Raw genomic sequence first — 11,680 nt, 5'->3', positions numbered from 1 at the left:
ATCAGTTGGAATAATTTAATAAAACTGCTTTCCAAAATTTGTTTTCTTGGATTTCCTTTGATCTACATAATGAAGATATGTACACTTTTGAGTTAAAATTTTAGATTTTTGTAAAATCTAAAAATGTCACAGCAGATGCTTAGACTTGGAAATATTTGACATTGAGGAATGTTAGCCCCAAATATTTACATTCTAGAAATTCTTGCATACTTCATGAGTCTTCTCTTTAATTGAGGAAGCATACCAATTATACCCCGTTTTCAGATTTTATTTTTGCTGCAGTTTATAGGACCATAATCGAAACCAATTTTGATCTCAGTACAAAAGTATAAAAATTACCACAGTGAATGTACATAAACTGGTAGGTAACACAAAAAATACTTTTCCCTGTGGATATATTGCAGCGAAACTAATGGAGTTGCTTCATTATACCTTTGTGCAGGATGTGTATTTGATTCACCAAATCCAAGCCACACCTTTAAATTCCTTTGAATACATCTACCAAGACTTGTTTTAGGAAGAGGAGTGAGTACAGCCAAGTCATCCAGTTGTGATAGCTGCGGAACTCCATGGCCCATGAAAACTGCAAGATCACCAAAGTCCATAAAGCAACAAGTAGACATTTGAATAATACATTTTTATAGTTCATCATGCTGGTAGACATTGTATTCTTTGGCAGATATGAAGCCATCACCATCATGGTCATTCTTTTTAAATATATCTACCAAAATATCATTTTGAACAGAAGAATCCCGTTTTTCGCCATCTCTTTCAAATTCTTTCTTCAAATAATGATTTATCTAAAGGAATTAAAAACAACAATAATTTCAACTGACTCTTATATTTATAATTGCTTTTGTATTTTTATTCAATTGTAAGCCACCCAGAGTTGCTTTAAATAGCAAGGTGGTCAGCATATAAATAAGCCTCTTGTATATGAGCCCCAATACACTGACAATCAACTACTGAAAATCAAAATACTACATAAAAGTCAAGTATTATAACATTATAAAATATATGAAGTTTCCCTCTATGGTCACAAAACAGATTGTAACTTACAAAACAAATTTTTTACTTTCTGACTTCACACTTGCACCTTTAATCCTCTATAAAATATTTTTAGGAAACAAAGCAGGGCTAGAGCAAGAGATTGATTCTGGCAGCATCTATTCTTCCAGAGGGATTCATTTTGCTGGCAGCCATCATTAGTACAAACTACCAGCAATTTACAATCAAGGAGGGTGATTTTTCCAAACTGCTTGTTTTGCATGAGGGATAAATCCAAGAAATGTCACTGTTAAAGAGGAAGCGAAACAGAATTTTCTGCTAGGAAAGCAAAAAGAGTCTCAGGTAAATTAACTCATCTGAGAGAGGGATTCAATGGCCTGTTTGCATTTTCTGGCAAAGTTGAACAAGACAGGGACAGAAAGAGAGTTGCTTGTGTTCTACCATAAATGCAACTAGGTAGGTAGCCCTTGAATTATTACTGGAATTGGGACTGGATAAGTCATTATGGTCATTAAGTTGAGACTTTCATGTAACCAGATCCGATTTTACAACAGTTTGCAGAGGTCATTAAGTGAATCACCAGTCATTAAGTGAATCCATGGTCATCAAGAAAATGCCTCAGTTGTAAGTGCGAACCCATTCTTCTGAATGGTATATTTGACTGAAATCTGGAAAAAGTGTGGAAATCAGGAGAATGTGGGACTATGTAACACGTAAAAGTTAGCTGATATTTGTTCAAGTGACTGCAAGAGAGAGGATGGCATGTTTTACTATATTTAGTAGTGCTTTATGGATCATAAAGCATCTATTCTGGCCATTGTTAATTTTGGATGGTCATTAGGTGACCAGTCATAAACCAGAGATATACCTGTATACTCATTGTTCCTATGCTCACTATCTGCCCACATTGTCTTTCTGCTAGGAGTGTTATAGGTCTCATCTGAAAGGGACACTGTTGGGGAGCACAATTCAAGAAACAAACAGCTTACTTCTCTGTTCCCCAAAGAATGGCTAATGTCAGAGAGTATTGGAGATGAACCTGAGTCTCAGATGGGGGGTTTAAGACAGAGATGGACAATATATGATGCTTGATAAATTGTTGAACTCTGATTTGATCAACTCTAGTCATCATGACCAATAATGGTTAGGAACTGGTATCCAGAGTAACAACGTCCACCCAGCCTTTAAAGCAAAACTAAATCCAAGCAACCTTGGAGGATTGATAAGAATTAGCATTTTCTACTCTATTTATTAGAACAGACATCAAAAGTGAATAAACTAATTGAACTAGTGATCATCCAAGCATCCCTTCCTAAGAAAACAACGGAAAAAATAAATAAATTAGAAAAAAGTAATTATAAAAAGAGAACGGTTCATACATTCATTCCACAACATTTCATAAATTGATTCTGTAAAACAAATGAAATGCTTTAATGAAGTGACTTAGAACATTATTCTTCATACCTCTTCCTTTGAAAGCTTTTTGTCACTATCCAGGTCTATTTGAGAAAATGTTTCAACACTCCGTGGCCCTTTACTTACTGCATACAATTCAATTTCGAAGATCAGTGTTGCATTGGGTGGGATCTTTGCTGGTTCTAAGAATGTAACAAGAAAGTTATAGGAAATGCACATTCTGATCTCTGATCAGTTTTTTAGCAATATGGTATGAGAAGTGCTTTGTGGAACCATTTAGTTGGAGTCAATCCTCCATCATAAAAGACAATGTAAATGAACAGGGCCCACTGTACTCTTTAGCCTTTTGCTGTGCCAATGGAAGTTAATAAATGGCAGGATTAGATACTTGGTGGTGGCTCTCACTGCTTTGACCATGACATGAGGTCTGCGTCTGCGCCAAATAGCACTGGCAGATCAGAAACTAACTTCATCTTTCTGTTGTTATTAATATATGGACTTTTAGGAATATGGGAGAGAGGCTTCAGCAAGAAAACATTAACATTTCAAGAAACACAAAAGGACCTCAGAAAAGGAAGATGGACATCAAAACGGGATATGTAATATTTAGCAGGTTCTCAGAAATAACACTGAAGACAGGTGCTATTATTGGAGGAGTGAGTTTCCAGAATTAGTCTGGAAAAGTGATTCACAAGCCATGCACATGCAATTAGTCAGTAGAGGAAGGAGCTAGTCCTCTTCTTCGTAGGGGGAACTCATTCAAAGCGACTAAATTCAAAATGGCTTCCTTTTCTAGAGCTAGGATACACTTTTGTTGAAGCAGGCGTTGCTTATGCAACTGAGTAAGAGTTGGGTCACAGGGATTAGAGTTGACATTCCTTAATCCGAGAATTTATTGCGGAGCCTCTATATGTTGCTCTGAAAACCAAAAATTAAAATACGTTTCTTCATTACAAACAATTTTGAAGTAAAAAGTCATATGAAGAATTCACTGTGAATAAACAGGCACAGACTAACATAATTCACTATATGTATAAATGTAGATTGGCAAAAATGCCATGTGTGTTTAGAAACAGCCACATCTTGTGACAATCTCACTAAAGACTGAATGCATAAATGCTTAAATTGTGAGTGCCATTTGGGTCTGTCACAGCTATACTGCTATCCATTGAGCACGGATTCAAATCTGAACCTTGACCTCAATACATCAAGTTGGCCAATTATGAAAAAAGAACACCAACATTTAATAAAGCAACAAGTACTTGAGGTACTTGAATCGAACCTTTAGAGGGTTATGCATATGTGCTCTCCTATATACTAGTTGAAGGTAGGGAGGATAATTTCACAAAACTGGGGGATTTCAAAGATCATTATCTTGTCGTTTTTTAAACCACATGCAGCAGCCATATAAACTACTTATATTTCCCCTTCTTTCCAATTGAAGATTTAGTAGCAAAGCCTAATAAAAGAATTCAGTCACTAACAAGTCCAAGAGCAATACATACCACAGGAGTACCCTGGAAAGAAGCAAAAAGCCACATGCATTCTTGACATTCTTAACTAGGTCATCTTTGCCCAGCATGCACAAGGATGCTCGGATAGAGAACAAGCAGGTTGTAGGATGGGGAAAAATAGTTTCTTCATTTGCTGCCTGAAAAAAGAATCAGCATTAGTCTCCAACAGTGCTCATGTGATCTTATAATATCTCTTGATGGATCACGATGAAGTGACATGGCAATGGAAATCAAGCTATTACTGCCTTTAAGAGAGTCTGAATCTCAGGGGCCTCCCCCCTCTGGTTTCATTAAATTTAGAAGAAAATGTGCCCTAAGGACAAATATCTTCCTTTCTTTCTCCCCTTGCTGTATTTTAGGCTGCCAGGTCCTTTGGCTCATTCTGTCTAAATATATTGCATTCTGGGGCTTGTACATTTTACATCTTGCAACCAATAATTGAATTGAATTGAATTGAATTGATTTTATTTGTAGGCCGCCCTTTTCCCTGAGGGGACTCAGGGCGGCTCACAGAAAACCAGGGAGGGGGGAATACAGCACTAAGACGACAACACATAATAAAATAATAAGCAACATGCATACAACATTCGGGCGGGGTAATGGTCCTTATCCCCAGGCCTGACGGGTGAGCCAGTTCTTCAAGGCTGTGCGGAAGGCCTGGACGGTGGAGAGGGTACGAATCTCTACGGGGAGCTCGTTCCAAAGGGTCGGGGCCGCTGCTGAGAAGGCCCTCCTCCTTGTGGTTGCCAGCCGACATTGGCTGGCCGATGGAATGCGGAGGAGGCCTAACCTATGAGATCTTATAGGTCGTAGGGAGGTAATTGGCAGAAGGCGGTCTCTCAAGTATCCAGATCCACTGCCATGTAGGGCTTTATGGGTGATCAATAGCACCTTGAAGCGCATCCGGAGATCGACAGGTAGCCAGCGCAGCTCGCGGAGGATAGGTGTAATGCGGGTGAATCGGGGTGCACCCGCGATCACTCGCGCGGCTGCGTTCTGCACTAGCTGAAGTCGCCGGATGCTCCTCAAGGGCAGCCCCATGTAGAGCACGTTGCAGTATTCCAGCCTAGAAATCACGAGGGCCCGAGTGACTGTTGTGAGGGCCTCCCGGTTCAGGTAGGGTCGCAACTGGCGCACCAGGCGTACCTGGGCGAATGCCCCCCTGGTCACAGCCGCTATATGATGGTCGAATGACAGCTGTGAGTCCAGGAGGACTCCCAAGTTGCGAACCCTCTCTGAGGGGTGTAAAATTTGACCCCCCAGCCTGAGTGTTGGATTAATGGCCAAATTTTTGGGAGGAAAACACAACAGCCACTCGGTCTTTTCTGGGTTGAGCACAAGCTTGTTAATCCTCATCCAGTCCATGACGGCTTCAAGCCCCCGGTCCATTACGTCAACCGCTTCATTGATTTGGCACGGGGCGGACAGATACAGTTGAGTATCGTCCGCGTATTGATGGTATCTAATCCCGTGCCTACGGATGATCTCTCCCAGCGGTTTCATGTAAATGTTAAATAGTAGGGGGGACAAGACCGAACCCTGCGGCACCCCATATTTCAGGGGCCTTGGGGACGATCTTTGCCCTCCCACTAACACCGACTGCGACCTGTCCGAGAGGTAGGAGGAGAACCACCGTAACACGGTGCCTCCCACTCCCACCTCCCGCAGTCTTCGCAGAAGGATACCATGGTCGATGGTATCGAAAGCCGCTGAAAGGTCGAGGAGGACCAGGATGGAGGGGTGCCCTTCATCTCTGGCTCTCCAAAGATCATCCATCAATGCGACCAAGGCGGTTTCAGTGCTGTAACCGGGTCTGAAGCCTGACTGGAAGGGGTCTAGGTAGTCTGCTTCCTCCAAGGACCGTTGGAGCTGGAAGGCCACCACCTTCTCAACAACCTTCCCCAGAAAGGGGAGGTTGGAGACCGGGCGGTAGTTGTTAAGGACAGCTGGATCTAGGGATGGCTTCTTCAGGAGGGGTCTCACCACCGCCGCCTTCAGTGCGGCGGGGAAGTTCCCCTCCCGAAGAGAGGCGGTTACAACCGCCTGGATCCAGCCTCGTGTCACCTCACTGCAGTTAGAAACCAGCCATGAGGGACACGGATCCAGGGCACAGGTGGAGGAACTCACAGCTCTCATGGCCTTGTCCACATCCCCGGGGATAACCTCCTGAAACTCAACCCAGAGCTGTTGAACTTGGTCCCCCTGAGTCTCGGCTGGAACTGCGGGTGTGGAGTCCAAGTCCGTCCGAAACCGAGCAATTTTGTCCGCTAAGAATTGGGCATATTCTTCAGCTCTGCCCTGCAAGGGTTCCCCCGCCTCCCTTTTGTTCAATAGGGAGCGGGTTATCCTGAACAGGGCGGCTGGGCGGGACTCAGCGGATGCGACCAGGGAGGCTATGTGTGATCTTTTAGCTGCCCTAAGTGCCCTAGTATATTCCCTGGTGCAGGTGGTTACCATTGCTCGGTTCGATGCGGACTTGTCGGACCTCCAACGGTGCTCTAGGCATCTCCTCCGGCGCTTCATTTCCCGGAGTTCCTCGGTGAACCAAGGGGGTCTCCGGGATCCGCCGCCTCGGAGGGGCCGCAGTGGCGCAATCCGGTCGAGGGCCTCTGACGCTGCCGAGTGCCACGCAGCAGCCAGAGTTTCTGCCGGACTGTGGGCGAGAGTATCAGGAATAACCCCAAGCTCTGTCTGGAACCTTACTGGCTCCATAAGACGCCTGGGGCGGAACCACCTGGTCGGTTCCTCCTCCCTACAGTGGGGGTTTGGCCTCCGGAAGTCGAGCCTCAGTAGGTAATGGTCTGACCACGACAGGGGTATGGTGTCACTCCCCCTCAGACCAAGATCACACATCCACTGCTCCGAGAGAAATACGAGGTCAAGCGTGTGTCCCGCTGAATGGGTTGGGCCTCGGATTACTTGAGTCAAGCCCATGGCTGTCATGGAAGCCATGAACTCCTGCGCCCCATCCGAGTTTTCACCGAGCGACGGCAAATTAAAGTCCCCCAGGACCATCAACCTAGGGAACTCAATTGCCAGCTCGGCTACTGACTCGAGGAGCGAGGGGAGGGCTGCTGCAACGCTGTTGGGAGGCAGGTACGTTAGCAGCAGACCCACTTGACCCTTGAGGTCCAACTTTAACAGCAAAGACTCACACCCGACAATCTCCGGACCAGGGACCCTACGAGGAACTAACGACTCCCGGATAACAACGGCCACACCCCCACCCCTTCCCTGGGCTCTCGGCTGATGCAGCACCTGAAATCCTTCTGGGCACAGTTCTACAAGGGGGACTCCTCCCTCTGGGCCCAGCCAGGTCTCAGTAATACATGCCAGGTCTGCCCTCTCGTCTAAAATTAAGTCCCGGACGAGAGGTGCTTTATGTACAACAGACCTGGCATTTAGCGACAACAGCCTGAGACCAGGGTCCTGACCACTTGCGCCATCTGGTCTTGGAGTGGGACTCCTAGGGCCGGAAGGAGGGATCTCTGTAATGTAGCGAACCCTCCTTCCCCGGTAATGGCCTGCCCTAAAGTCCCCGCCGTATCTGCCCCTCCCTGTTACGACCGCAATACCCCGACCCTCTCCCGTGTCTCTGGTCCCCTCAACCACCCCCGTGGCCCCCGCAGTTCCCGACAGGTCCTCCGAATCACGCATACTCATACACTCCCCCAGACAGTCCCCACGTAAAAAATTAAAAAAACACAAATTTACAACAATATAATCATAAAAGTGGGACATTCATTCAATCAAGCATACCTCATGCATAGCCCATACAAAGGAAGAAGAAAAAGGTGTAAGGAAAGAAAGAAATTATAGATTGCGCAAAAAGTTAATTAATGTAAAGTGCGAATAGATCTGGGAGAGTCCAAAAAAGTCCAAGGTGGTTAAGGAAAGGAGAGAGCCTCCTATATACTGTAGATACCCCCACTCGTCCAGTAATGATGTTATCTGAAGTAGCAGGTCCAGGGCGGCATCAGGCACCAATAGCCGTGGCAGATGAAAGTGCAAATAAAGGAATAGATGAAAATATAATCCAAAAAGTCCAATAGCCGCATTCCGAGGGGAGTCTAAGCTCAACCAGCAAAAGGGCCTGCAATGGCAACGGTCCAGTGGAGGAAAGAATGTCCCAACAGGGGAGGCCAAGCCGAGGGGAGAGGAATGGGGTTGCAATCGTAGCAGATAGAAACCGCCTCCCATTCTCTCCCAGTATTGTCCCAGGCTAACAGTCTTCTCCTTGGGGCGAGAAAAAGTAGTAAAAGGGGGTGAGGGGGGGGGATTCTCTCAGCCCACTAGAAGAGGGGGGGTCAGGGCTCTCTTCAAATCAGCCGGGTCACAGCGGACTCCAACAGTGCTCCAAGCAATAATTACCCAGCGTCTCCAGCCGAAATGGGCCGCAACGGCTTCCAAGCGGCCCCGGGCAGTATCTTTAAACGCCTTTCCGAATCAGCTGGGCCGCGGTGTTTTTTTTTTCCGGGCGCCCTCGAACGGCGTCGGCGTTCTTCGTAAAAAGGCAGCCTCGGAGAGCAAAACTCTCTCCCGTCCGCTGCCAGTACCAGCCCTCCGAGAATCGTTCGTGCCTTGGTCTTCTCTCCAACTTCCAAGCGGCACCCGGGCGGTATCTCTGATCGTTCTTTTTAAATCAGCTGGGCCGCGGCGTCTTCCGAACACCTCCGAGCGGCGTCGGCGTTATTCGCGAAAGGCAGCCTGGAGAAGCAAAATTTCTCCGGTCCGCTGCCAGCACCAGACCCTCCGAGAAATCGCCCGTGCCCTGGTCTCTCTCTAGCTCAATCTCCTAAAGCAATGTCTTCTTTTTTGGCTATTTTTGGCTTTTTTGGCTATTTTTCCCATATAAACGCCGGAGCGAACGGCTCGGCAGCCATGTATTACAATATTAACAATATTACTAAATAATATATATGACATCATTATATATGTATGTATCTGTGTATGTGTATATACACACACACACACATGCACACACAGACACATATATGTATATATGTGTATATGTATGTATATATATATTTGTGCTGATAAATAAATAAAGGTAGACTTTGGGAAAATTTGGGCATACCAGGGGTTGTGACACAAAATACATATACATATACATACACACACACACACACACACACACAGAGGTCTTGTTGTATTCAGGTCTTTTCCCATGTAAGATTGAGATTGTCTTGGCAACGTTTCGGTCTCACTCGTCATCCTCAGGCTGGTGTTACATGAAAACACACACATATATGTACGTACGTACGTACATACATACATACATATATATGTATATAACATATAACAATGGAAAGAACCTGAGGAAGCAGCAATTCCTCAGTGTCACTATCACTCCATATTTGCTGATGGATAAATAACATTTACAGAAGAAATTGCTGATGAAAAAAAGAAGAAAGGTTGTTTTACTGGTACGTAAAAGTGATATGCTCTGGCATCTCAATAATCCACTTTAGTATGGATGCCCAATTGTGCAATTAAAAAACTGAAGATATTCATATTTAGTCCTATTTTACCATAGCCTTGTTCTCCATAGCCAAGTGAAGGAGGAATGATCACTTTTCGTTTCTCTCCAGGACACATATTCATCATTGCAATATCTAAGCCTTTAATGACTTGGCCAACACCAAGGACAAACCATTTTGGATGGCCATCATTTTGTGTGCGACTGCAAAGAAAAGAAACGGTATACTTTAAGGAATTAGCTCATCATATTAGCATAACATCAGCATTTATACTTTTTGTATGTAAGCCCAAAGAATGCAAAAGGTTTTCCTGTTTCACTTATATACTCATAATTCTGTTAGTATTCACACTTAATGTAACCTTGGTCCGGCTATGACTACAGATAGGGCCTTAATTATTAAAACAAAACTTAAATCTCTGTTAGTGGCAAAGATCCTTGATACTATTGAGGTCACATGAAGAGTTGTCCAGACAATAAGATACCTTAGGAAGGGTCCACCAGTAGCTTCACAAGCCTGCTGAAAGTGCATCAAAAGCAGAAGGCAGTTGTTAGGGAGCTATCTAGTATCACTGAATCACCGCATTAAATCAAGAGAGTTGGCAGCAGGGACATTTGTACCCGAATACAATCTTTTGGTGTATATAGTATACAACTCAATCAAGTTTGTAGTGCTCCTTGGGCTTGTACATTTGTTTACAGATGTTTCTAATAGGTAATATAGCAATAGCACTTAAGACTTACATACTGTTTTACGGTGCTTTGAAGCCCTCTCTAAGCGGTTTACAGAGTCAGCATATTGCCCCCAACAATCTGGCTCCTAATTTTACCCACCTCAGAAGGATGGATGGCTGAGTCAACCTTTATAATTAATATAATTAATTCATAATTAATATAATTATATTTAGGGGAGATTGTTAGGCAATATAAAATATATGCATACAGAGCAATACAGATTTTTATCAAAGTATGCTGACAACATCTGAATCTTCCATTGATCATTTGAGGCTGCAGTACTTGGGGCATAAACCCTTGGAAAGCAGCTGAAGTAAATATTACTACAACTGCCTTCGAGTACATCTATAAAGTTGAGTAACCAAACTGTGAGTAATCAAACTGTGACACTGCCAGAAGATCAGCCAAAGCCGGCGGCATTTTATCTAAAGTGAGCTGAGAAAGGTGAGAGTTCAAAAGCGAATGCACGGCCGCAAACTTACCTGCAGTAAAACTTGGTCTTATTACTGCCTAGGAAACCGTCGTAATGGGCATTGAGTAAATCACCCTTTTTGCTCTTGGGCTCGCAGACCTCGGGGACGTGCAAGATTTCTATCTGGACATCTTCTGCAGGGGGACTCACTGCCTTCTGCTCGTAGGACGGAAGGAGGAGGAGAGCAAACGCCAGCAGGAGAAAGCAGAGTCCCGCGCGGAAAGCCATAGTTGCAAAATTGGTCCTCTGGCTGCAAAACTGGTCCTCTGGCTGCGTGGCACTATAGCAGCATTGTTCGACGTCACGGGAGCCGAGTGGGGCGTGGCCGAAGATGCTCCGTCTACGCAAAGCCGCTTCGCTGTTTTGCCCTGTTCCGGCAGATGCGTAAAAGGCGTAGTAGGTGTGCCTCGCGCCTGTTTCTTTGCCCCCCGCCCCTCTTTCCACCCCTTCCCCCTTTTCTAGGCTAGAGAAAGCGTGCGGTCGTTGGGACTTTTTACGGCGTTCACTTTGCATTTCTTGCTACGTTTTCTCGTTCATTTAAAGCGAGGGAGGGCGGTTATTACACATAGGTAGGATGAGCAGGGTTGGAGTCTCTCGCTGCCTCGTGGGTGCGGTTTCTTTTCCCGCAGACGCGGTGAAAGGTGAAGCACCGATCATATTTTGGGAGAATTGTCTCTTAGCCTTCTCTCTCCGCCCCCCCCCCAAAAAAATATTTTATTGAATGGCTTCATTTATACCAAGCTGAGCAGGCACGTTTTATTGCCAAAATTATGCAATAAAAATAATAGATGTTCATATTTAGTCATTTTACCATCGCACTGTTCTCCATAGGCAAGGGAAGGAAGAACAATCACTTTTCGTTTCCCGCCAGGACGCATGTCCCAAAAGTGCTTTTTCAAGAGGTAACTGAGCTTTTCTGTTTTTTTTTCTTGGATGACGTTTCGCTTCTCATCCAAGAAGCTGCTTCGGAGCTAAGGAAGCTTCTCGGATGAGGAGCGGAACCGTCTTGGATGAGAAGCTTTTTGGTGTTGTACGGAGTTTCCCATCCTCGCTCCT

At 44.9% G+C, this 11,680-nt stretch overlaps 1 protein-coding gene across 1 annotated transcript; it reads right to left on the bottom strand.

The window, feature by feature from the left end:
* Nucleotides 1-258: 258 nt before the first annotated feature.
* Nucleotides 259-11,575, bottom strand: FKBP7 (FKBP prolyl isomerase 7). The gene is made up of 4 exons (XM_032234913.1): nt 10,635-11,575; nt 9,470-9,621; nt 2,473-2,606; nt 259-800 (listed from the first exon to the last, which is right to left on the bottom strand). Exons 1-4 carry the CDS (start codon nt 11,135-11,137, stop codon nt 639-641), a joined length of 951 nt encoding a protein of 316 aa, XP_032090804.1. The 5' UTR covers nt 11,138-11,575; the 3' UTR covers nt 259-638.
* Between the last annotated feature and the right edge of the window lie 105 nt (nt 11,576-11,680).

Source organism: Thamnophis elegans, chromosome 1 (assembly GCF_009769535.1).
Source record: "Thamnophis elegans isolate rThaEle1 chromosome 1, rThaEle1.pri, whole genome shotgun sequence".
Classification (NCBI taxonomy): Eukaryota; Metazoa; Chordata; class Lepidosauria; order Squamata; family Colubridae; genus Thamnophis; species Thamnophis elegans.
The sequence above is the reverse complement of the archived record's forward strand: the minus strand, read 5'-3'. Positions and strand labels throughout refer to the sequence as shown.

Excerpts from the sequence above, each read along its gene's own strand:
- FKBP7 (XM_032234913.1), bottom strand. The coding sequence starts at position 11,137 with ATGCAAAGTGAACGCCGTAAAAAGTCCCAACGACCGCACGCTTTCTCT. Across the intron at positions 9,622-10,634 it reads AAGACCAAGTTTTACTGCAG|TCGCACACAAAATGATGGCC; the intron begins GTAAGTTTGCGG and ends TTTTCTTTGCAG. Across the intron at positions 801-2,472 it reads AAAAGCTTTCAAAGGAAGAG|ATAAATCATTATTTGAAGAA; the intron begins GTATGAAGAATA and ends TAATTCCTTTAG.